The sequence below is a fragment of the Armigeres subalbatus genome, chromosome 3, assembly GCF_024139115.2.
Source record: "Armigeres subalbatus isolate Guangzhou_Male chromosome 3, GZ_Asu_2, whole genome shotgun sequence".
NCBI classification, from domain to species: domain Eukaryota; kingdom Metazoa; phylum Arthropoda; class Insecta; order Diptera; family Culicidae; genus Armigeres; species Armigeres subalbatus.
The window spans coordinates 135,431,403-135,459,394 of record NC_085141.1 but is presented as its reverse complement, the minus strand read 5'-3'; the positions used below and the strand labels follow the sequence as shown (position 1 = coordinate 135,459,394).

Below are 27,992 nucleotides of genomic sequence, written 5' to 3'. Positions count from 1 at the left end.
GTACAACTTGCCCACAGACGGTTCGACTTTACTCCAACCGAAGCAAAATTCCTGGGGGCGGAGTCAAAGTTGTACAACATGTCGGAGCGTGTATGGGGCCCCTTAGAAGTTCTGACCAGTGGTGAAAACAGTGAACCTTGCTCACAAAACGAGAAGTAGGCAATGCAAAATAGTGGCGAACATTTGTTTGCCTTTTTCTTACGAATCCACTACTCGCAGAGAATACAGAAAAACAAACCCCGAAAATGTTCGTGAAGCTTCGCGAGTCATTCGGGTTATCGCACGGCTGAGTGTGGTGGGTTCGATTCCTGGTGCCGGTCTAGGCAATTTTCGGATTGGAAATTGTCTCGACTTTCCTGGGCATAAAAGTATCATCGTGTTAGCCTCATAATATACGAATGCAAAAATGTTAACATAGCTAAGAAACCTCGCAGGTAATAACTGTGGAAGTGCTTAATGAACACTAAGCTGCGAGGCGGCTCTGTCCCAGTGTGGGGATGTAATGCCATTAAGAAGAAGAAGAAGATATTGGGTTTATTTAAAAATATTAATATTACAAATACTCGCGACTATGATTTTTACTCGCGAACAAAATACTGCTCTACTTTTCATTTTTGCTCTGTACTCGTACTCGCGAACAAAACAAGCGCCAGGAAATGCAGGCAGTAGGTTCGCGCTAGTGTGGCATTTTTGGTAGGCCGAATTCCACTCTTTTCATACTCGTGAAGCGAGTATTTCCACCATTTTTTGAACTTTTGGGTATTTCCGCCATTTTTTTGAACTTTTTAACCATTTTCCCGGAGCTTCGGCGGGAATGTTCCAGGTGTTCCAACGGCAACGTTCCAGAGATTACGTCGGAAATCCTCCAGAAATTCCATCATGAATGTTCAAGGGATTTCGTAGGTAATGTTCCAGGGATGTAGAAGCAAATCGTCAAAGGATTCCGCAGCAATCTGTCGAGGGACACCGAAGCAAATCGTCGAAGGACTCCAGAATTAATCCTTCAGAGATTCCGTAAAGAATCCTCCAATGATTCCAAAAGGAATCCTCCAAGGATGTTGAAGCAAATCGTCGAGGGATTTTCCTTTCCTTATGGATCCTGTACACCTCCGGTCGTGCAAAGGGCCGACTTGAAAGATCTCCATCCTGAGCGTTGCCAGGCTATCGCTTTAGCCTGTTGCCAGGTTAGATTTCGGTCGACTTCTTTTATTTCTTTATTGAGGCTTCGTCGCCAATCGTCGTGGGATCCCGAAGCATATCATCGAAGGATTTCGAAGCAAATCGTCGAATGATTCCGAAGCAATTTGTCGAGGGATTCCGAAGTAAACCGTCGATGTATTTTGAAGCGAATCGTCGAATGATTCCGAAGTTATTTGTCGCGGAATTTTGAAGCGAATAATTAAGGTATTCCGGGGCAAAAGTCGAGAGACTTCGAATTGAATATTCAAGGGATTCCAAAGCAAACCGTCGAAGTATTCTGAAACAAATTGTCAAGGAATTCCGAAGCAAATCTCCGAATGATTCCGAAACAAATCTTCGAACGACTCTGAAGGAATGAATCGCCTGCTTTGATCGTGCTTACAGCGGCACACTAGGAGTTAACTTTCGGAAATCAGTATGGTGAAAAGCATCTAAAGCTTAATATATCGAAAATACGCAACTTAATCGAAAAAATATTTGGTAGGCGTAGTAGCGGACACCTTCCTACATAACTGCGTTAGATGTCTTTCGGCATACAAACCTCATGCTGGCTATATACGTTAGCGCCTGGATACGGCAGCGGCGGGTAGGAAACCAACCACTGTATGTGATTCATTCCTAAGAAAATCAACGCGAGATTCTGAAGCAAATCCTCCATGGATTGTGAAAAGTATTCCCCACAGATTCGCAAGGGTATCCCTCAACGACACCAAAAGGAATCCGGTGTGAATTCTTCTGGATTCCGGTTGGAATACTTCGATGGTTTGGAAAGGAAATCTTCAGATTCCAATGATAATTCTTCTCGGATTCTGATGGGAATTCCTCTCGAATTCTGATGCGGCAAGCGGAAGTCTGCTGTTAAACTGTTACTCCAGTCCGTGATGGTTGACTACATTCCTTTGACTGCTGGCGAAGTACCACGCTTGCTTTGATTGATATTTTGGTAACTCTCCGTTGTTGTTCGTATCAAGCTGAATTTGATGTTTTCAAATTAATGAATCGCCCACTTTGAGCGTGCTTATAGCGCAAACTAGGAGTTAACTTTCTGAAATCAGTATGGCGAAAGGCATCTAAGGATCGATTTCTCAAAATTAAGCACCTTCATCGCAAAAATATTTGGTAGGCGTAGTAGCGGATACCTTCCTACATAACCGGTACCAAATAGTTTTTTTTTATGAAAAGTTCCTACTGTTGAGAAAACCCGCGTTAGATGTCTTTCGCCATACAAATTTCTGGCGATTAACTCATGCCGGCTTTTTGCGCATATACTATAGCGCCTGGATGTGGCAGCGGTGGGTAGAAAATCAGCCACTGCCAGAAAATCATTGATATTGCTTTTTCATAATTTACACCAAGTGCAATTTGTGGTAGTGAATGGAATCTGTTTCAGAAATGAGAAACAAGCTCATTTATCTTCTGAATATGGGTGATAACTCTTTTGTCTTCAAACTTTTTCAGTAACTTATTATGCTATATGTTGAAAATTGATATCACGGATAACTAACTTTTCAAATCCTAAGGGGGGGGGGCTATTTTTTTTAGCGAGGTCTAAGCTCCTTATTTACGCTAATGCTCTTATGCTTAGATGCAGCTGAACAGTTTTTAATATTCCATCTACCATTTCTCATGTGGGTTGAAAATTACAAATGCAGCACATGAGCATCGTGAAGACATTTTTTTTTTCTGATTTTATCATCCAGTGTAAGCTATCTAGTCACAATAGATCTAAATACTGGTCGCAGTGATAATAAAATCTCAACAAAAAAGCTATCACAGCCTGCATTCCTTATTCCCATTGCCTAATTTGAGCCCAATCCTAAAAACTAAAGTTCAATGCGGGGAAATGGACTATTTTGAAGAAACCAAGGTTTCTAGCACTAAAGAAGCTTAGGATTTTGAAATTTTGTCATTTTAGGTTTATTGTTAATATATTCTTAGTCACGTAGTTTAATGTTTAATGTCGCAGTTTGTTTTATTTTTCAGTATATTTTTTGTTCTGTTTGCTGGGATGATCGTTTGTCGTATACAGGTTTATCCGCCTGTTGTTGATTATTCGCATACTCTGTAGCGCCTTGGGCTATTTTCTCCCGCAGAGGTTTAGATCCAGAATTGCCTCTCCGTAGTTCGGCGGCGACACGACGAATTTCGTCCAGGTTTATTTTACGTTGTTTGGCCCAGATTTCGACGTTACTCTTGGCTCTATCCACCACGGTTGCACCCGAGATTTTATCCGTTTTCTTCACCTCCACAATTTCCATTGTGCTCTTGATCTTTCGTTGTACGGTGCGCTTTTTCATATCTACAGCCGGAATTTTACCCATCTTGCCTTTAATTGATTGTAACGAGTGTAGCACTTGTTTATGTTGATCATTGCACAATGAATTACGTTCCTTTTTAACCATTCTTTAACTTTTATATGCGGACAAAATTTCGTTTTCGTGGATTTAGCAAAATTGTTATATCTGATACTGTCAACGCTGTATTTAAGTCACCTGCCTTGCAGAATATATATCATACCTATCAAATGTATATACCTGTATTGTCATTGGGTACATATTTCCAAACAGAAAAAAAATCGAATACTCTTCTTAAAGCGTTGGTATATACACGAAGAATCATTTTCTCTACCCACGACTTGAAAGTTAAGAAATTATTCAAAATATCAAAACAGCTAAAGAATAGTATCTGCACTTCTCGTTGTAAAAGTCGATTTCGATAATTATTTTAGTAGCTCGTTGCATAAATAACTGATATCAACATACTGGTACTGCAAAACGCCTTAATTGGAATCAAATTACGATTTAATACCCCAGTTCAAATCCCTCAGCACTCAAATGCCTATCTTATCTATTATGGTCCGATAGTTCACACTGTAAGATTCGAACTACCGTGAAACATCCTACTGTGTAAAACATAAACGCCAATAATTGCTGCTCTGGAAGTGCTTCATTTCGGGTTACGCTTCAGCAGTTCAATTTCAATTAATTTCCCCTGTTTCCTCCAGATTCAAATTTGTTACCGTTAAAACCACGTGCGGTATGTAAAAAAAGTTGCGCAACGCCGGTATTTAACCCGGGCGGTGTTGAGGTGCTAATGCTCGACGGTTTCATGGCGAGCAAAGCGCCGAATTTAACAGAAAGTGCTACAAGTGAAGGGTATTAAGAGAATGTTGGGGTTTTCTAGACATTCCTTGGGTTTTAAATTTACTTAATAAGGCGTCTTTGGAGTGTGCTCTCTAAAAGAATTCGTGTTGAATAAACGTACAGCTTGTGCTGAAAACAATTCTTTTTGCATCTCGTTGCATAAACCACCATTTTCATATGCTGTTTTACTTCCTAGACCATGGTTTCCCAAACTGTGGGTCCTGTGGGTCCCGACCCCCAGGGGGGTCGCGAGCGGATTGTTGGTGGGTCGCGTAGAACAAATATTAATTGCAGCTCGGATGCCGAACCTTTTGATCATTTTTTGTCAGGAACATAATTCAAAGTTCCAAACCGCATTTTATTTTAAATATTCACCTAGAGATGAGCCAGCCTAGGGCTGAAAATCTCTTTAATAAAGATAAAAAAAAAAAAAAAAAAAAAAATATTCACCTCCATGCTATCTTAGAAAACATTTATCCCCTTAATGAAGTAAAATAAAAACGCTAACATTTTGACAAACAATATCATGTTCGTCATTTTTTCATTTGTACATGTAAGCTAACGTAAATATTTTTCATGTGGAAGAAGCCAAAACAGATGACAATCTGTTTCATTTTCAATTGATATGCATTTTTCATAGGTGGGTCGCGAGACATATAGAATTTTGCTGGGTGGGTCGCATACCCAAAAGTTTGGGAAGCTCTGTCCTAGACAATGATTGATTTCTCCATGTCCTAAACACTGTATTTTATTGTTTTACACTACAAGTCAGAGTTTGGGAAATATTTTGTAACTGTTGATTTAGCTTCAATATACTCTAGGATCGGAATTGGGTACGGCACTACTATAATTACGCACGCTTCGCAAACCAGACCGCGTGCTTTCTCGAGCCTCAAATCTACGATCAAGTTATTTCTCTATTACGCTCTTACACAACATAGGAATGCGCCGGGTAGAGGCGAACCGACTTGGGTCGGCACTTTGTGGGAAATGCCGCTTAGTGGGGGGTTCAAACTGCGAGCCATAGAACTAACTAGAAGGTACGTAGTGATGATAGCCAACTGCTAGCGAAAGCATTCCACCGGAACGCCAAGGGAACACCGAACTGACGGCTACTTACCTCTACAGGTCTTAAAACTAATCGCCGAATGGCTCCACAGGGTCATTGGCGTTTTTAACCTAAGATACGCCGAGCCGTTGAAGTAGGCCTCTTTTTCGACTTGAATCGATGCGGTCCGTGGGGGGCATAGCACTGCGGTTGGGAAGAGAAGAAATGAAAGTAAACATGAGAATGGGAGTAGAATAGAGGTCTTTTTGCTTTATAATGGAGCCACTCGTTCTTTTTTGGTTCGTTATGCATAGCTGTTTGACGAGTCATGATTAAAGCAAAACAAAAGACTCAATTTAGACATAACAAAGTGTGTTTGAGAATTTGATGATATGGTAATTTTTTTCTTTTCATAGGAGCTTAGTTTAGCTTTGGAGCAATTACTTCTAAAGTAGGATTACAGATTTTGAACGAACTTTTCTATAGTTACATTACCCTTTTTTTAATCTTTATTAAGGAGACTTTCAGCCCAAGGCTGCCTCGTATCCGAAATTACACGTTTGTTATTGCTGCATGAAGTTGAAAATAAAATACGGAAGCGTCTTGAGCTTTATAAAGCTGCAACTCCTCTTAGGTTGCGTAACAATGTTTACATTCTTTACCTCTTGCAATAAAACTGAACTTGCTTGCACGTGGGATTCCGAGGAACAAATTACTTACAGCCCGGTACAGAAATTGCTATTGTCGGTTATTGATGATCAGCCGCTTTTCGCAAACTGTTGTACAGACATATGTAGTTGGGGAGGTCAATGGTCACATTAAACACGCACAACGAGCTTTTTTATTCCTAAATGCATGCGTACGTTAGGCTTCCATTTGAACGTTGGCGGGCACACGAATGGTTAATGATCAAAAATTAGCCTCATTAGATCAGCTTGTGAAAAAATTGTTCAATTAATTATCCCGTACCTACATTTTCTTTTATTCAGAACAATACATTGCTATTTGTGTAAGACTTCACACTTTAATGTTTTATATCTTTGGGTTGTTGATTTTTTTCGGTGAAAAACGGTGAAAAGTCGTTTTTCACCGAAAAAAATCAACAACCCAAAGATATAAAAATTCACGGTGACGAAAACCCTACTAAACTTTAATGTTTTGCCTTTCTCGTATACGAAGTATACGTAAAGGCTATATGATCACTCCAAAACCAAACTTTTGATACAAGGCTCGGAGACCCATAGTGTTATATACCAATCGACTCAGCTCGACGAATTGAGGTGATGTCTGTTTGTGTGTATGTATGTATGTCTGTGTGTATGTGTTCAAATGTTTGTAGACACACTTTTTGGAACTTAGCATTGGCCGAATCACTCGCAACAAGTTCCATTCTACTGGGAATCCTGTTCCATTGTTTGCTATTGAAAATTGGCCAGATTGGACTATGGGATCGGAAGTTATGGCCAAAATACTATTTTCTATGCGCAAAACACGCTAAAAAACACTCCACACCGCTAGGTGGATTAATCAGGGTTTTTTCGTATGCATGATAACAACAAGTATAAAAAAGAATAAGGTCTGGATCGTCAATTTGACGAACATGACTAATATATTAGCAAAACAATAAGAATGAGTTACAAGCAATTTGAATCAATACGAACTTCGCAGAAGTTTATCATTCTCTGTTACTTGAAAGACATATTTTTTCCTAACACTGTAGTGAAATCCCGGTGAGTTCGGAGCACATATTTACAATCCAATTCCAATACAAATCCAATCCAAATCCAAATCCAATCCAAATCCAATCCAATTCCAATCCAATTCCAATCCAATTCCAATCCAAATCCAATCCAAATCCAATCCAAATCCAATTTAAATCCAATTCAAATCCAATCCAAATATAATCAAAATCTAATCCAAATCCAATCCAAATCCAATCCAAATCCAATCCAAACCAATCCAAACCAACCAAACCAACCAAACCAACCAAACTAATCCAAACCAAACCAATCCAAACCAACCAAACCAACCACATCCAACCAAACCAACCAAACCAATCCAAACCAACCAAACCAATCCAAACCAACCAAACCAATCCAAACCAATCCAAACCCTTTCCAAACCCAATCCAAACCAATCCAAACCAATCCAAACCAATCCAAACCAAACCAATCCAAACCAAACCAAACCAACCAAACCAATCCAAACCAACCAAACCAACCAAACCAATCCAACCAACCAAACCAACCAACCAACCAAACCAATCCAAACCAATCCAAACCAATCCCAACCCAATCCCATCCAAAATCCAACCAAAACCAAACCCAATCCAATCCAAATCCAATCCAAATCCAATCCAAACCAACCAAATCCCAATCCCAAACCAATCCCAAACCAATCCAAACCAATCCAAACCAATCCAAACCAATCCAAACCAATCCAAACCAATCCAAACCAATCCAAACCAATCCAAACCAATCCAAACCAATCCAAACCAATCCAAACCAACCAAACCAATCCAAACCAATCCAAACCAATCCAAACCAATCCAAACCAACCAAACCAATCCAAACCAACCAAACCAATCCAAACCAACCAATCCAAACCAACCAAACCAATCCCAACCAACCAACCAAACCAATCCAAACCAATCCAAACCAACCAACCAACTCCAACCAACCAAACCAATCCAAACCAACCAAACCAATCCAAACCAACCAAACCAATCCAAAACCAACCAAAACCAACCAAACCAATCCAAACCAACCAAAATCCAATCCCAACCAAACAACCAAACCAATCCCAAACCAATCCAAATCCAATCCAAACCAATCCAAACCAATCCAACCAACCAACCAAACCAATCCAAACCAATCCCAAACCAATCCAAACCAATCCAAACCAATCCAAACCAACCAAACCAACCAACCAATCCAAACCAATCCAAACCAACCCAAACCAATCCAAACCAATCCAGCAAACCAATCCAAACCAATCCAAACCAATCCAAACCAATCCAAACCAATCCAACCAAACCAATCCAAATCCAATCCAAACCAATCCAAACCAATCCAAACCAATCCAAACCAATCCAAACCAAACCAAATCAAACCAAACCAAACCAATCCAATCCAAACCAATCCAACCAACCAATCCAAACCCAACCAAACCAATCCAACCAATCCAAACCAATCCAAACCAATCCAAACCAACCAAACCAATCCAAACCAACCAAATCCAACCAAACCAACCAAACCAATCCCAAATCCAACCAAACCAATCCAAACCAATCCCAAACCAATCCAAACCAATCCAAATCCAATCCCAAACCAATCCCAAACCAATCCAAACCAATCCAAACCAATCCAAACCAACCAAACCAACCCAAACCAATCCCAAACCGAACCCAAACCAATCCAAACCAACCCAAACCAATCCAAACCAATCCAAACCAATCCAAACCAATCCAAACCAATCCAAACCAATCCAAACCAATCCAACCAATCCAAATCCAATCCAAACCAATCCAAACCAATCCAACCAATCCAAACCAATCCAAACCAACCAAACCAATCCAAACCAATCCAAACCAATCCAACCAATCCAAACCAATCCAAACCAATCCAAACCAACCAAACCAATCCGGGAAACCAACCAACCAATCCAAACCAAACCAAACCAATCCAAACCAACCAAACCAATCCCAAACCAATCCAAACCAATCCAAACCAATCCCAAATCCAATCCAAACCAATCCAAACCAATCCCAAACCAATCCCAAACCAATCCAAACCAATCCAAACCAACCAAAACCAATCCAAACCAATCCAAACCAATCAACCAAATCCAATCCAAACCAATCCCAAACCAAAATCCAATCCAAACCAATCCAAATCCCAATCCAAACCAATCCCAAATCCAATCCAAACCAATCCAAACCAAACCAAACCAAACCAATCCAAACCAATCCAAACCAATCCAAACCAATCCAAACCAATCCAAACCAATCCAAACCAATCCACAACCAATCCAAACCAATCCAACCAATCCCAAATCCAATCCAACCAACCAAACCAATCCCAAACCAACCAAACCAATCCAAACCAATCCCAAATCCAACCAACCAATCCAAACCAATCCAAACCAAACCCCAAACCAATCCAAACCAACCAAACCAATCCAAACCAATCCAAACCAATCCCAAATCCAAACCAAACCAAATCCAACCAAATCCAAACCAATCCAAACCAATCCAAATCCAAACCAATCCAAACCAACCAAACCAATCCAAACCAATCCAAACCAACCAAACCAATCCAAACCAATCCCAAACCAACCAAACCAATCCCAAACCAACCAAACCAATCCAAACCAAACCAAATCCAATCCAAACCAATCCAAACCAATCCAAACCAATCCAAACCCAATCCAACCAATCCAAACCAATCCAAACCAATCCAACCAATCCAAACCAACCAAACCAACCAAACCCAATCCAAACCAACCAAACCAATCCAAACCAATCCAACCAATCCAAACCAATCCAAACCAATCCAAACCAATCCAAACCAATCCAAACCAATCCAAACCAACCAAACCAATCCAAACCAATCCAAACCAACCAAATCCAATCCAATCCAACCAATCCAAACCAATCCAAACCAATCCAAACCAATCCAAACCAAACCAAAACCAATCCAAACCAACCAAACCAAACCAAACCAAACCCAAACCAACCAAACCAATCCAAACCAATCCCAAACCAATCCCAAACCAATCCAAACCAACCAAACCAATCCAAACCAATCCAAACCAACCAAACCAATCCAAACCAATCCAAACCAATCCAACCAACCAAACCAACCAAACCAATCCAAACCAATCCAAACCAACCAAACCAATCCAAACCAACCAAACCAACCAAACCAACCAAACCAATCCAAACCAACCCAAACCAACCAAACCAACCAAACCAATCCAAACCAACCAAACCAATCCAAACCAATCCAAACCAATCCAAACCAATCCAAACCAACCAAACCAACCAAATCCAACCAAACCAACCAAACCAATCCAAACCAAATCCAACCAACCAACCAAACCAACCAAACCAATCCAAATCCAACCAACCAATCCAAACCAATCCAAACCAATCCAATCCAACCCAAACCAAACCAAACCAATCCAAACCAAATCCAAACCAATCCAAACCAATCCCAAACCAATCCAAACCCAATCCAAATCCAACCAAACCAATCCAAACCAATCCAAACCAAATCCAAACCAACCAAACCAACCAAACCAATCCAACCAAACCAATCCAAACCAATCCAAACCAACCAAACCAATCCAAATCCAATCCAACCAATCCAAACCAATCCCAAATCCAATCCAAACCAACCAAACCAAACAATCCAAACCAACCAAACCAATCCAAATCCATATCCAATCCAATCCCAAACCAATCCAATCCAACCAACCAAACCAATCCAACCAACCAAACCAATCCAAACCAATCCAACCAATCCAACCAATCCAAACCAATCCAAACCAACCAAACCAATCCCAAATCCAATTCAATCCAAACCAATCCAAACCAATCCAAACCAATCCAAACCAATCCAAACCAATCCAAACCAATCCAAACCAACCAAATCCAACCAAACCAATCCAAACCAATCCAAATCCAATCCAAACCAATCCAAACCAATCCAAACCAATCCAAACCAACCAAACCAATCCAAACCAATCCAAACCAATCCAAACCAATCCAAACCAATCCCAAACCAACCAAATCCAAACCAAACCAATCCAAACCAATCCAAACCAATCCAAACCAATCCAAACCAATCCAAACCAACCAAACCAATCCAAACCAATCCAAACCAATCCGGAATCCAATCCAAACCAATCCAAACCAATCCAAACCAATCCAAACCAACCAAACCAATCCAAACCAATCCAAACCAACCAAACCAATCCAAACCAACCAAACCAATCCAAACCAATCCAAACCAATCCAAACCAATCCAAATCCAATCCAAACCAATCCAAACCAATCCAAACCAATCCAAACCAACCAAACCAATCCAACCAATCCAAACCAATCCAAACCAATCCAAACCAATCCAAACCAAACCAAACCAATCCAAACCAATCCAAACCAATCCAAATCCAATCCAACCAATCCAAACCAATCCAAACCAATCCAAATCCAATCCAAACCAACCCAAACCAAGAACCAAACCAATCCAAACCAATCCAAACCAACCCAAACCAATCCAAACCAACCAAACCAACCCAAACCAATCCAAACCAATCCAAACCAATCCAACCAATCCAAACCAATCCAAACCAACCAAACCAATCCAAACCAATCCAAACCAATCCAAACCAACCAAACCAACCAAACCAACCAAATCCAATCCAAACCAATCCAAACCAATCCAAACCAATCCAAACCAATCCAAACCAACCAAACCAATCCAAACCAACCAAACCAATCCAAACCAATCCCAACCAATCCAAACCAATCCAAACCAACCCAAACCAATCCAACCAATCCAAACCAATCCAAACCAATCCAAACCAACCAAACCAATCCAACCAACCAAATCCAACCAAACCAATCCAAACCAATCCAAACCAACCAAACCAATCCAAACCAATCCAAACCAATCCAAACCAACCAAACCAATCCCAAACCAATCCAAACCAACCAAACCAATCCAAACCAATCCAAACCAACCGCAACCAACCAAACCAACCAAACCAATCCCAAACCAATCCAAACCAATCCAAACCAATCCAAACCAATCCAAACCAATCCAAACCAATCCAAACCAATCCAACCAATCCAAACCAATCCAAACCAACCAAACCAATCCAAACCAATCCAAACCAACCCAAACCAATCCAAACCAATCCAAACCAAATCCAACCAATCCAAACCAATCCCAACCAATCCAAACCAATCCAAACCAATCCAAACCAATCCAACCAATCCAATCCAACCAACCAACCAAATCCAAACCAATCCAAACCAATCCAACCTGGTAACCCAACCAATCCAAACCAATTAACCAACCAAACCAATCCAAACCAATCCAAATCTAAATCCACAAACCAATCCAACCAATCCAAATCCAACCAATCCAACCAACCAACCAACCACCCCACGGGGAATGAGATCTATTTTCCGGCGTTCCGGGGTTCTAGACAACTACACCCCCCGCTTCAAAATAAATTTTTTTTTCTTCAGTTTTTGCTGCAATGTATTAAATTTAACGAAAATTAATGTCGATTGATTGAAATAAAGCAATCTTTCTCTTAAAAGTGCTAATGCGATTTCCTCATAACACATTATAATGTGTAAGAAAGGCACAGAAGAATATGTTGATGTGATGCTTTTTAAAGTGTGATTACGTTTTGTAGAGGCCACTTCAAGGCCCAAGCATAGTTTCATTATAGCAATATGTATAATTTATTCAAAAGACCGTTTTGGCTCAAAGCTAACTAATTACAAGCCAAGAGTACCTACAAACAAAGTTTATTGCGCATTTTGTTTTTGAAATCAATTAACACTGTCATAAGTGTCACGCATGGGAAAACGCTCCACCAAATTCTCTAACTCTGCTCATGACGACAAACAGTGTATCCGTTTCCCCGTTAATCAGTACGTGCCTCCCAATGTTCAAAGACCTCGCCGCCATTCAACGCATTCAAGTGACGAACTCGCGCGACGCCGACAACAGAAAATTCGATTAGACCGAGGCCTCCTCAAGACCGTAAGCTAACAAGTGCGAAGACGCACCGAGCCCAAAGATGCACATTTCACCCTCCACCGGCCGGCCGGAACATTGGAATGTTTGTCGATGGTAATTTGCCCGGAATGGAAGATCACCCTCTACGCTGGCAGCCAGGTCAACGCAGCCGCAAGATGCCGTGAAATTGTCTTGCACCCTTTTCTCCACAGTCAAGCGAAGACAATTGTTAAGTTTTTTCACCCTTTGGTGATGGTGAAGAAGGGGTGGGTCTGGGTACCGACCTGCGGTAAAGGAGCAGTGTTGCCTATGTTGCCACACAGTGTTGTAACGTGGTAACGTTTAGCAACTTATCAATGAATAAATCTACAGAATGAAAAATACTCTAAATCGCAAAACCATTTTTTAAATTAAATATTATTGGATCATAAACTCCACAATTAATTCAAATCATGTGCATCTGCAACAGCCGGAAATCTTTGTTCTGAATTTGATTGATAGGTGATTTTTTGACTTTCAATTGTAGCACATTTCATACTACTGGCAACACTCTGTGGGATTTGGTGCGTGTTGATTGCGCGGGGTATTTTGAATTGTTATTGCATCCGGCGCGCACTGGACCGGTTGTTCGACAGGCAGGGGTAATTGTCTCCCACGAGAAAATGCTCCTTCTCCCTTTCTTTCCGCCGCCATCGTATTGCAATCGTTGTCACATCTCACGGCATCCATCGCAGCATGGGGACGAAGACCGAATAAAAACACTCATCGGCTTCGCTTGCTTACGCTGCCGTAGAAGTTACCTCATCAACCGCTCGAGTTTTCACTTTCCACCACCGAATGGTTCCAGTTTTCCTCTCCGGTGCATCCGATTTGTTTGATGAATGGGAGAAGAGGGTGGTTTTCGTCGTCATCGTCAGCGGTCGGTGACGTGCACCCGTAATTATTTCGTATTATTTTTCCACCTTACCCCGGCGTTCAAGTCACTCGCGTAGAGCGAACCCTGATCCACTCCGGCGACGGCGACGGCAGTCTGCCAGATGGAAATACCGGTGCGATGTAGATTGCGATGATGTTTCCCTCGCTTCTTGAAGATGCCATGGCGATATGAGATAACAGTTGTCTGGGTAAGGTTCGCGGTTCAAGAGAGATTTAACGCGAACTAAATTATGCATAACATAGCTTAGATAATTTTGGGAAAATGTACAAAACGAATGGATTTCAAATGTTGTGGTTTATACAGCACATTGATCAGATAAAACGAGAGAAAAGAAATAAAACTCAAGATAGGTATCAGTCACTTCTATATTCACAATAGGATTTGATTGCTACTTGGCATTTATTGTCGTGTCATTATAACTCTAGTGTCTTGTTCTTGATACCGTTCCATCAATGGAGGTCATTATCAAAATACATCAATCATAGTAAAGGTGTCATCAAATTGACAAATCAAATCCTCTGTTTTGAACATGGATTCACTCAACTTAAGTGCATGCTTCTAGAATGTATAGCATTTTATACATTATTCGTGTACGAAAATTGTAAAAGAACTGAGAATTCATGTTCAAAAACAGTGTGTCCAAGCGCGTAGTCAGTGTTCAACCCTTAATTAATTCAAGAGATTTAAGAAAGTCACAGAGAATAGCAGAAATTCAAAGCTGATTTTGATATATGTATGTACAAGTATGCTCGGCCACCATAAAAATATTCTTTTTATCTCTGCTTTATCCTGCTTGAAATTCTATTCTATAAAATTCTATAAAACTATTTTAGTAATTCTTTTAAAAATATCTTCTAGAAGCCAATCGGGAAACACACCCGGAATTATTTTAGGAATTCATCTAAATAGTTTACACTGATTCAAACCAGGAAATCCATTTGGAATTTCTCCTAAAATTCTTCAACAATTCTTCCAGATTTTTTTTTTTCAAAATACCTCCAGGAATCCTTTGGCAAATAAATTGGAAATTTCATCGAGAATATCCCCACGAATTTATTCTATAGTTTCTTTAGTTATTTCAACCAGAAGTTCCTTCCCGATTTTTTTCAGGAACTTCTTAAAGAAATCCTTCAGGACTTGTTTCACGAGATCTTTGAAGAACTCCTTTGGATAATCCCACAAGAATTGCATCGTGAATTCCGTCTGGAGGAATATAAACGAGCAGTTCCTGGAGAATTGTTATTGGATTATACTTTAAGATATTTCGGTGGGAATTTCAAAATAAATTTCTTGGGGAATCTATAAAAAAAATTATATAAATATTCTTGAAGTAATTTCCGCGGAAGCTCCGCGGAACTCAAGGAAGAGAACGCAGGAGAATTTGAAGAAGAATTTCCAGGTTAGAAATTTTGGTACAGTACCAAAAAAATTGAGGGACTTTCGGAAGGTTTTTCTGTGAAAGTTTCTGATTGCCGATAGAATTTTCAAGTATACACACTTGAACAAAGAAAATATCGGTGATCAAAATTACAGATGTTTCGGCAACAATGCGCAAGTTAATTGGAAACTGTAAATAAAATTTCGTTTATTAATTTACCGAAAACAGCTGTATCACCAATTTCGGTTAAATACCAAGAAATATCGATAGACGCAAACAAGATCGGAGCATCATGCTGGGAACTGGAATTAAATGAGTATAAAGTATTTCCTAATGACCTAATGTCAATGACATTGTCTGCTCAAAATTATCTGAATTATCAGAAGGACTTTCGGAAGAACTTCCTGAGGAACTTCCGAAGCAATTCCTGGAGAAACTTCTGAAAATATTTCCCGAAGAATTTTGATGTAACTTTTGTAGGAATTTCGTGGAGAATATTTGGAGGAACTATCCGAGAAATTTATTAAGAAGCTTCTCGAAGAATTCCTGGAGAAACATCCCAACTAGTTTCTGGTGAAATCTGGAAGAATTCCTGGAAGAAATGTCGAAGGAATTCTTGCAAGAACTTCTAAAGGAAATCATGGAGGAACTTCTGGAGGACTTCTTGGAAGAACTTCAGGAGCAATTCCTAAAGGAACTTCTGGAGGAACTTCATGAGAAACTCTTAGAGAAGAAATTCATGACGAAACTTCCTGAGGAATAGCTGGAGGAGTTTGAATGGAAATTGTAGAGACCTACCGAGGAATTCCTAAACAAACTTTCCAAATAATTCCTGGTAAAACTGGAGGAACTTCCGGAGGAATTCCTGGAGGAACTTCCGGAGGAATTCCTGGAGGAACTTCCGGAGGAATTCCTGGAGGAACTTCCGGAGGAATTCCTGGAGGAACTTCTGGAGGAATTCCTGGAGGAACTTCCGGAGGAATTCCTGGAGGAACTTCCGGAGGAATTCCTGGAGGAACTTCCGGAGTACATCCTGTAGGAACTTTCAGAGGAATTCCTGGAAAAATTCCTGGAGGAACTTCTGGAGGAATTTTTGGAGGAACTTCTGGACGAATTCCTGGAGGAACTTCCGGAGGAATTCCTGGAGGAACTTCCGGAGGAATTCCTGGAGGAACTTCCGGAGGAATTCCTGGAGGAACTTCCGGAGGAATTCCTGGAGGAACTTCCGGAGGAATTCCTGGAGGAACTTCCGGAGGAATTCCCGGAGGAACTTCCGGAGGAATTCCTGGAGGAACTTCCGGAGGAATTCCTGGAGGAACTTCCGGAGGAATTCCTGGAGGAACTTCCGGAGGAATTCCTGGAGGAACTTCCGGAGGAATTCCCGGAGGAACTGCAGTAGGAATTCCCGGAGGACCTTCCAAAGGAATACCTAGAGGAGCTGGAGGAACTTTCGGAGGAATTCCTGGAGGAACTTCCGGAGGAATTCCCGGAGGAGCTTCCGGAGGAATTCCTGGAGGAATTTAAGGAGGAAATCTTGGAGGAACTTCAGGACTTCCTGAAGAGACTTCCGGAGGAATTCCTGGAGAACTTCCGTGGGGAATTGCTGGAGGAATCTGGGCTAAGCTGAGGCTAAGCTGAGGCTGAGGCTAAAGCTAAGCTAAGGCTGAGGCTAAAAGCTAAGCTAAGCTAAGCTGAGGCTGGGCTAAGTGAGTGAGGGCTGGGCTGAGGCTGAGCTGGGAGGCTGGGGCTGGGGCTGAGTGGGGAGCTGGAGGCAGGCTGGAGCTGAGGCTGAGGCTGAGGAACAGGAGTGGGGGCTGAGGCTGGGAGTGGGAGCTGGGGTGGGGCTGGGGAGTGAGGCTGGGGGCTGGGAACAGGTGAGGCTGGGGAGCTGAGGCTGGGGTGGAACAGGGGCTGGGTGGAACAGAGGCTGGAGTGGGGCTGAGGCTGGGGCTGAGGCTGGGATGGGAACAGGGGATGAGGCTGAGTGGGGTGGGCTGGGGGAGTGGGAACAGGGGAGCTGGAGGCTGGGACAGGTGGAGGGGGTGGGAACAGGTGGGGCTGGGTGGGGTGGGGTGAGCTGGGGCTGGGAACAGGAACAGGCAGGTGGGGGCTGGGAACAGGGCAGGGAGTGAGAACAGAGGTGGGAACAGGGCTGAGACAGGTGGGGTGGAACTGGGGAGGTGGGAACAGGGGTGGGGAACAGGAGCTGAGGTGGAGAACAGGGGTGGGGAACAGAACAGGAGGGTGGAGTGGGGTGGGAACAGGGAACAGGGCTGGGGCTGGAACAGGAAGGTGGTGAACAGGCTGGGGGGAACAGGGGTGGAACAGGAACAGGGAGAACAGTGGGGTGGGAACAGGGCAGGAACAGGGGTGGAGTGGGTGGGAACAGGGGTGGGAACAGGCTGGAACAGGTGGGGCTGGAACAGGTGGGGTGGAGCTGGGAACAGGGTGGGGGCTGGGTGGGAGCTGGAACAGGGAGTGGGGTGGAACAGGCTGGGGAACAGGGTGGGAGTGGGGCTGGAACAGGGAGCTGAACAGGTGGAGGCTGGGAACAGGGAGGTGGAACAGGCTGGGGTGGGAGTGGGGTGGGGAACAGGAACAGGAACAGAACTGGGGCTGGAACAGGACAGGGGTGGGGCTGAACAGGAACAGGAACAGGAACAGTGGGTGGGAACAGGAGACTGGGAACAGGTGGGGAGGAACAGGGAACAGGAACAGGTGGGGTGGTGGGAACAGGGCTGGGAACTGGTGGTGGAGTGGGGAACAGGGTGGGAACAGGGGCTGGGGTGGGGTGGGAACAGGCTGAACAGGTGGGAGCACAGGGAGCTGGGGAACAGGAACAGAACAGGCTGGGAACAGGGCAGGCTGGGGTGGAGCTGGAACAGGGCAGGGGTGGGAACAGGGCTGGTGGTGGGAACAGGGGTGGGCTGGAACAGGAACAGGGCTGGAACAGGGGTGAAGCTAGCTAAGGAACTAAAGCTAGCTAAAAAGCTAAGCTGGGAACAGGCTAAAACTAAGCTAACAAAGCTAAGCTAAAAGCTAGCTAAAAAAAGCTAAGCTGGAACTAGCTAAAAGCTAAGCTAAAAACTAGCTAAAGCTAAGCCAAAGCTGGGGAGCTAAAACTAAAGCTAAAGCTGGGCTAAGCTAAGCTAAAGCAAAGCTAAAGCTATAGCTAAGCTAAGCAAAAAGCTAGCTAACAGCTAAGCTAAAAACTAGCTAAAGCTAAGCTAAAGCTAAGCTAAAGCTAAGCTAAAGCTAAGCTAAAGCTAAGCTAAAGCTAAGCTAAAGCTAAGCTAAAGCTAAGCTAAAGCTAAGCTAAAGCTAAGCTAAAGTTTTATTTTCGATATAAGGATGTTTTGAACAATCAGTATGCTAATAGTTGTCAAAAGACATCTACTGGAAAATATGTGAACTAATATTTGTCTTCTCAAGAAATTTTAGTTTTTTCGTTCTCTTCAGTCTATCGGAATGCGGTATGAAGAAAAGAAAATTTTGGAAAGAGAAATAGAATTTATAAATCTCTTTTTATAAAGAAATTTTTAATTTTTTTCTTAAACCTTCGGAATTCGGCTGCTCTACATTACATACAGTTACGTAGTTCAACGTCACCTTTGCGTACAACCCGATTGAGCTGCACCTTTGAGTTTTTCATTGTGTTTATTTATTAGGCTTAACTGTTTCATAAAAACTTCACGGAGCCGAGAACAAAAAATAAATAAAAAATTAAACATAAATAATATGATTTACGAAGGCATTGCTTCTTTGGATGTGTTGTTCAACCAGTACTTCGACCAGAGCCCGTCGCTGCTTCGATGGTGGATGAGCCAAAGCTTCCTGTATGGCGATTGCGACTTCCTCCAAAGTAACATCGTCTTTCTTTCTTCAATTTTTCCCATATGTGTTTTTCACGAACCACCGAATGCCTCTGGTTTTCTGATTTCGGGTTTTCTTATGGGACTTCGATGAAGTCCTCACCCAAGGTTTCCGAAAATTCCTGCTTTTCTCATTCTCAGAAACAACGGCAGCGTATGAAGTACATTGTACTTTTATTTCGGGCTTCTTCCGCTCCTGCTGAGGACAAGAATCCCTCCATTCCGTGCCGATAGTTCGAACGAGCCAGACGTGTGTGCTGTGTCTCATCGCGGATTGTGTTCGGTAGTGAAAAGGCTATTGTGTGGTGTGCTCCTACCTACGGATCCAAGGCGATCGCTGTCGGCGAGTGAAGTAGCTGCTTCTGGCGAGGCCAGTGAAGCAGGCTATTGTTACTGCTGCTACCTACAGCAGCAGAGGCAGATAAGTAGAAACGTTTTTATTGTTCTCCCATCTGCTTGGCTCGGAGTGGGACTGATAGAATAAATCAAATTAGTTTTTTTTAAGTTTTTTTTTTTCTGATTGGCTATTAGTCTTAAGTAAGCATAAGCAAAATTATTCTTCCACCTTGCGGGGTGAGAATGGAGGCAGATACTATGGAAGGCAATGTGCCTTCAAAAGATGCAGGGCGCACACGATTGTACCATGCGGCTTCGCCTGGGCCTTGGGTTGTTTACTTTCGGCAGAAAGTGAAGAGCCTAGATTTCCTGGGCATAAAACGAGATTTGACGCGTCGTTTTACGAAGCTTGAATTCAACCAAATCAACAGAAACAAACTACGCATCACCGCACCTACATACCAGGTGGCGAATGAAATTGCGAAAGACAGGGCGTACAATGTTGAATATTTAGTTTATGTGCCCTCGCGGGAGGTCGAGATAGAAGGCGTAATCAACGCAGCGAGCTTGACTTGCAAGGATGTGCTTGCAGGGAAAGGCCGCCTAAAGAATGCCCTGCAATCTACCGTGGATATTCTGGACTGCAAGGAATTGCATTCAGCAGCCACGGTAGATGGTAAAAAGGTTTATTCCAAATCAGGCTCGCTTCGGGTGACGTTCGCCGGTTCGATGCTTCCAAAATATGTCGATATAGAAAACATGTTGTTTCCGGTGCGTCTTTTTGTGCCAAGGGTATTTAACTGTACCAACTGCAAACAACTTGGTCACACTGCCGAGTTTTGTGACAACAAACCACGTTGTGGCAAATGTTCAGAAAGGCATCGGGAGGAGTCCTGCCAACAACAAGCAACAAAATGTGCATATTGTGGTTTGAATCCTCCCCATGGTTTGCAAGAATGCCCGGTGTACAAAAAGCGCACCCAAAAAGTGAAGCGCTCGTTGGTACAGCGCTCCAAGCAGTCGTATGCGGAAATGGTTAAGTCGCAAGACACATCCGCCACAGCCACTGCATCGACTGCTATTTCAGCCACCGTTCGTGTAAGTGATTATTATGATTCCATCTCCATTGATGAATTGGACTCTGACGCAGCCGATATGGATGATTCTGCGGAGGTACACGTGCCCGAAAAGAGGAAGCAACCGTCTTCCCTGGGATCGCGACGTAAGAGAACAAAAATCATCCATAAAAGCTTGCCAAAATCTGAAGGTAATGGGGGTTTATTTAAAATCCCGAAGCAATCTGTCTCTACTGCTTCTTTTGATCCTAGTTGCAGTAAGGCATTCCCGCCATTGCCTAAATCCGATGTTTCGAAGAAACATCCGGCTAGGAGAATCAACGAAAGAAAAAAACAAATTCGCACTTCTAGAAAAAGTATTCCGTCCACGCGAGGATTGATCTCCTTTAAGGACCTTGTGGACCGTTTTTTGAATTTGTTCAATATTCCGAATTCATTGAGGCCAATCATTGACCTCTTTATACCAACAGTAGAAAGTTATCTGAAGCAATTGACTGTTTCATGGCCCCTTCTTGCAGGAATTGTATCTTTCGATGGATAATACGGCCATACAAGATACAATCACTGTGCTGCAGTGGAACTGTCACAGTCTGAAAAATAAATGAGACGTGTTCAAGTTTTTGATTCGCAATTCCGATTGCGATATATTTGCGCTCTGTGAAACATGGCTTTCTTCTGAAGATGAAATCAACTTCCACGATTTTAACATTATTCGCCAAGATCGGGATGATCATTATGGTGGCGTTCTTTTGGGGATCAAAAAATGCTACTCCTTCTACAGAATTCCCATTCCGACTGTTCCCGGCTTAGAAATCGTCGCATGCCAAGTAAATGTGAAGAATAAAGATCTTTGCATAGATTCAGTGTACATTCCTCCAAATGCCTCTATTAATCGTCGTCATTTTTGGAGCGCAGTCTCCCTCCTATCATCTCCAGTATTGATATTGGGTGATATGAACGCACATGGTATTGGATGGGGCGAAACGTATGACGATTATAGAGCGCCTATTTTCTATGATTTGTGTGACGATTTCAATTTGAATATTTTGAACACTGGTGAAGTAACTCGAATAGGACCAAATGGTCAACAAAGCCGTATTGATCTGTCTTTATGTTCAAATTCACTATCATTAGATTGCACGTGGAAGGTAATTCAAGATCCCCATGGTAGTGACCATATGCCGATAGTCACCACAATTAAGAGTGGCTATCAACAATCTGAGCCAGTTAATGTTCCTTTCGATCTCACGAAGAACATTGACTGGAAAAATTTGCATCGGCGGTAAAAATTGGTATTGACTCAACTGATACTCTTCCACCTTTGGATGAATATCGATTCCTTATTGAGTTGATTCAAAAAAGCGCACTAGAAGCTCAGAAACGACGCGTTCCAAGTACATCTGTCATCAGAAGACCAGCCACTCCTGGATGGGATGATGAATGTACTAAGTTGTATTCTGAGAAATCTGATGCCTTCAAGGCCTTCCGTAAACACGGAAGGTCTGAGCTTTTTGAAGAGTATTTGAGGCTCGAAAGAAAACTCAAAAATCTTCTCAAGGCTAAAAAACGTAGCTACTGGCGACGTTTTGTCGAGGGACTATCGCGAGAAACCTCAATGACAACACTTTGGAAAACGGCCCGCAACATGCGGAACCGCATTTCCACCAATGAGAGTGAAGAATACTCCAATCGATGGATATTCAACTTCGCAAAAAAGGTCTGTCCAGATTCCGTACCAGCAGAACCGCTATTTCGAGAATCAGTCAATGATCCCGGTTCTTTGGGTGGACCATTCTCAATGCTGGAACTTTCTATGTCTCTTCTTTCATCGAATAACTCTGCTCCGGGATGCGATAACATCAAATTCAATCTTCTTAAAAACCTCCCAGATATCGCAAAAAGACGATTACTTGACCTGTACAACTGTTTCATGGAGTACAACATTGTGCCACCTGAATGGCGACAGGTCAAAGTAATAGCTATTCAAAAGCCTGGGAAACCAGCGTCTAATCATAATTCATACCGACCGATTGCCATGCTATCATGCATGAGAAAATTATTGGAGAAAATGATCCTTTCAAGAGTCGACCATTGGGTCGAACAAAATGCATTACTCTCAAATACTCAGTTTGGATTTCGAAAAGGTAAAGGAACAAACGATTGTCTAGCGTTGCTCTCTTCAGATATACAGCTGGCCTTTGCGCACAAGGAGCAATTGGCTTCAGTTTTCTTGGATATTAAGGGCGCTTTTGATTCAGTTTCCATAGAAGTACTGTCAGACAATCTGCACAGTAATGGACTACCCGTTATTTTAAGTAATTTCTTGTACAATTTGTTGTCAGAAAAACAAATGAACTTCAAACTCGGCACTCTGACAACTTCCAGAACTAGTTACATGGGCCTTCCCCAAGGTTCATGTTTAAGTCCCTTGCTTTATAATTTCTATGTTAAAGATATTGACAATTGTTTGGAAGGACAATGCACGCTCAGACAACTTGCAGATGATGCCGTGGTCTCTCTAAGAGGTCCAAGTGCAGCTGTCTTGCAAGGACCATTGCAAAGTACCCTAGATAATCTGACTGTTTGGGCCAGACATTTGGGGATCGAGTTTTCACCGCAAAAAACTCAGTTGGTTGTGTTTACTAGGAAGCGGTACCCTGCTCAACTGAAACTAAAGCTGTTGAATGATAACATCAACCAATCTTTATCTTCTAAATACCTTGGGGTCGTGTTTGATTCCAAATGTACATGGAAACTCCATTTTGAGTATTTGATAGAGAAATGCCGGAAAAGGGTCCATCTCCGGAACATGGTGGGGTGCTCACCCGGAAGACCTCATCAAACTCTATAGAACGACTATTCTCTCTGTTTTAGAGTACGGCTCTTTCTGCTTCCTCTCAGCAGCTGATTGCCATCTGATCAAATTGGAACGAATTCAATATCGTTGTTTGCGTATTGCCCTTGGCTGCATGCATTCAACGCATAACATGAGCCTGGAGGTGCTTGCTGGAGTCACTCCTTTAAAGCACCGGTACTGGGAGCTCTCACTTAGAATACTCATCAAATGTGGAACAAGTAACACACTTGTCTTAGATAACTTCGATAATATGCTTGAACTGGTTTATCGGTCAAGATTCCTAAGAGTTTATCTCAATTACATATCGTCAGATCTTTGCCTTCCATGTTATACTCCCCCTCGAGTTGACTTCACCAATGACAGTTTCTCAATTGTATACGATCTGTCCATGAAACATGCTATTCAAGGAATACCAGATCATCTTCGAAATCTTTCTATTCCCTCCATTTTTTCTGAAAAATATGAACATGTCGATTGCAACAACAGATATTTCACTGATGGCTCTCGCATTAACGGATCCACTGGCTTCGGTGTTTTCAATGTAACTTCAACCACCTTCCGAAAACTTCAGGAACCGTGTTCGGTTTATGTTGCTGAGCTGGCAGCAATTAACTTCGCTTTGGGGATAATTTCCAATCAGCCCGTAGACCATTATTTCATCTTCTCGGATAGTCTTAGTTCTATCGAGGCACTCCGGTCGATGAAACCTGTTAAGCACGCATCTTACTTTCTTACAAACATAAGAGAGCAGATGCGTGTTTTGGTCGAAAGATCATTCAAGATTACCTTTGTTTGGGTCCCTTCTCACTGCTCAATCTACGGCAATGAGAAGGCAGACTCGCTGGCAAAGGTGGGCGCACAGGAGGGTGAGGTTTATGATAGACAATTCTCGAGCAACGAGTTTTTCCCATTAGTCCGTCAGAGTACTCTTCAAAGTTGGCAAAGAAATTGGACACACAACGAACTTGGACGGTGGCTATTTTCCATAGTTCCAAAAGTTTCTGGGCGAGCGTGGTTCAGAGGTGAGGACTTAAGTCGAGGCTTCATTCGCGTGATGTCGAGACTTATGTCCAATCACTATTCACTAAACGCACATTTGTACAGAATAAACCTTGTCGATAGCAACTTATGTAGGTGCGGTGCCGGTTATGATGACATCGATCACGTAGTTTGGTTCTGCTCGGAAAATGACGCCTCCAGAGAGCAATTATTGGATACCCTTGTGGCCCGAGGTAAACAACCCTTCAGGGAAGTTCGAGGAGTTTTGGGAGATCGTGATGTTGTTTATATGCAGGCCATTTATGGTTTTCTTTGTTCTTCTGACATCAAAATCTAATATTTTGTTATTTTTTTTTCTCTTTCTTCAAAGTTTTTTTTTAAGTCTCTGCCTTTCTGTTCAGTAGAGCTCCGTAGCTCTGGCCATCCGGAAGATGCTCTCAGTCGAACCATTCCTCGAGCACGACGACACGCCACATCGTCCCTGACGCCAAATGCCCGGATGAGAAGCTGAAATCTCCTGATCCCAAATCCTAAGCCCCGTCCATCCTTAAACATTGTAAACTAACCTCGAGTCACCACGAGTACGCTGGCTTCTATCCCTCTCTTACTAACTGTACAATAAAATGATATTGATTGTATATATCACAAAGAACCATGGCTCCGTAAAGTGTTATACACGCCTGAGCCTACCAAATAAACGAACTTGGAAAAAAAAAAAGAATCCCTCCGATTACTTACTGCTTGACAAAGGAAGCATGTGTCGTTCAGCCAGTCCGTACAATATTTTTGTTTTCAGATCTACTACATCTATTATATAACTTTTGTCTGTAACTTCCGGCGACAGATTAAATACACGGACTTGATATTGATTCCTGCGATATGCAACCGAACTTCATTCGTCGCCTCAATCAAATAGACAAACTTCCTCGACAGGAACTTTTGGGTGAGGTTGACGACGGGTAGAGATTCGTCTTGGTTAATGAATTGCCAGCCATCCAATGTGATAGGAGTTATCAATTGATGGAATTCTAAGTAATTGGATATAGGAAACGAGCTTTTTCCGATCATTTCCAATTCTAGCAGTTACTGCTCAAATAGTCCACTTGAAGGCCAAGGATATAAATGGTTTAAGTTTGACTGTAAATTATTTAGCGATTTTTGGGAGTATAGAAATCTTGCGCATAAATATTTCTTCGTTGATGAAAAATAAACAACTCAATGGGTGTGATTGGTAACAAAAACAATCAGCGTTTGCTGGGATGGGGATTACAGTTCAGTGACGGGAAACAGTGTTCTTGTCAAAAAATTAATAGCATCCGCCATTATGGTGAGCGTGGAAAGCTACATCAAGATTCCACTTTAACACAAACTATTGACAACCTATCTGGAATTAATGCCGAGTTGTATTAAAATCCTATACACTCTGGTTGGGTGACCAAATACCTATCTTAGTAAGGGGCCATCCAGAAACCACGTGGTCATATTTTTGAAGATTTTCAACCCCCTCTCCCCCATGTGGTTTATCGTGGTCATTTGGCAGACCACCCACCTCTCCCCCCTTTGACCACGTGGTTTTTTCAAGTACAAAAATTTAAAAAAAACCCTATGTAACTAAAACATATGGTTAATCCGATCAATTTTGAAGATGGACAATTTCAACTGATTCAAAATCAAACTAAAACCCAGCATGTAAATTATAAATTTTCATTATTTCGAAAATTTTGATGATGTTATCATGTTGTAATGTGTATCAGGTATTAGGTTATCTAGAACTCACATACCTTCGATGCATCAGGAGGATACAAAAAAACGCGGACTCGCGAATATGTTATAAAAATTTCGAGAAAAATTTGTAATGGTTTAGAAATTTCCAAAATATCCCTATATTTTTTAATTTTTTTATTGGTGATTTTTTTAAATACATAATTGCAATTTTTGCTTTTACAAGTGCTAATTTATTATTGTTTTGTGGAAATTTTTCAACTGTTTATGGAAATTTTGCATTATTTGCAGTAATTCTATATCTATTTAATACTCATACCCTGATTTCTTCATTGGCAATTTCCTATTCTATTATGGAAAATTTCTATTTTTTCTCTAATAAATAGATTTTCAATCTAGAGCTGGCTCATCTCTCAAAATTCCAAATTCTTCATTGAAATTTTATTATGATATTGACTCGTGGAATCCAATGATGCCATACTAAAAATATTTTCTCGGTCACTCTGATGTCTTTCGAATAATTTCCCAAGGAACTTCTATTCCACATCTCGAATATGCTTCAGTCAATGGTCCTTTCATAAGCGACTCATAGATGAATGAATGTATTATAGATCAATTATCATTTTGGAGTTCGGATCATTCGATTTATCCAATTAACCAAATTATGAATGATGTATGATATAATATCCCATTAGGTCCATTGGGTTGATATGATATATAATTGTTATTTGTACAAGCTACTACAGACATTTTAGTTAAGAAAATTACTTTGAGCTTTTTAATGGAATGTCTTTACTTGTCATAAGACGAGTTTGTACCTTCCCATTCAATTCCACCACTTGATTGTACCTTGACAGATACGTATTTCGACCTCAACAGTAAGGTCGTCTTCAGTGTTTCGTACTTGACTCGACTTAGGTTAAACAAAACTTTTAGGTTTTAATCATTCAAGTCCGTGAACCCAGTGCTTCTAAGGCCCTACAAAAAAAGTCATAGTCATTGTGCAACTTGATGTTGACTCAAGATAATTTTGGGTACCTTGTCTCTAGGATCTCATGTTAATGGAAATTAGGATCATATGCTTATTTCATCGGATTGGGTACATACCGATGATGAGGACATTACAAATGTCGTGGGCTGAACTTGAGAGCATTTTGGAGTACGTATTCCTGAATACTAATCACTGGCTTAACGTTCAGGATGACCCATCTTATCTGAGTGTTCAGAATGATTCAAACATTTCAACTTCATTTGCATGCTCTTAGAATCGAAATCTTCACAAGGTTTCGGATAACTGAGTTTTCAGGGTCAGTCAAATTTGAGCTCCCATATTTTTTTCTGTAAAGCCAATATCTAGATGAACAATTTTATTGAAGAAAATGGTGGCCTAGCTCTCTTTTGTGAGTTTATAGACAATCTAAAACGCTGGGCATATATGACCCATCATTCCTGAAAGGGTTGAGATTTGTTTTGGAATTCAATTTCAATCGTTATCATAACACTATTTTTATACCTCGATTGTTTTAGGAATCGGAGTGTTTTTTCTGGAACACTGCCACTTTTTTTCATATCGCAGGACTCTTCTTAGTTCTAAGACCCTTTTATGAATTTAAAAAGCATTTTATTTAGAATTTCATGTTGATTTTTTAAATGCAAACTTC

The 27,992-nt window shown here is 41.6% G+C and overlaps 1 protein-coding gene across 7 annotated transcripts in view; it reads right to left on the bottom strand.

Annotated features, from left to right (window-relative positions):
* The window catches only part of LOC134220303 (protein crumbs), a 209,499-nt gene that overhangs the window by 83,248 nt on the left and 98,259 nt on the right, over nt 1–27,992 (bottom strand). For all 7 annotated transcript variants that reach the window (XR_009981853.1, XM_062699314.1, XM_062699317.1 and 4 more), the window contains exon 2: nt 5,464–5,595. Coding sequence is in view for 6 of the 7 variants with exons in the window: in XM_062699314.1 (XP_062555298.1) it covers nt 5,464–5,595 (132 nt within the window). In the remaining variant the exon portion in view is untranslated. The remainder of the gene's footprint in view (nt 1–5,463; nt 5,596–27,992) is intronic.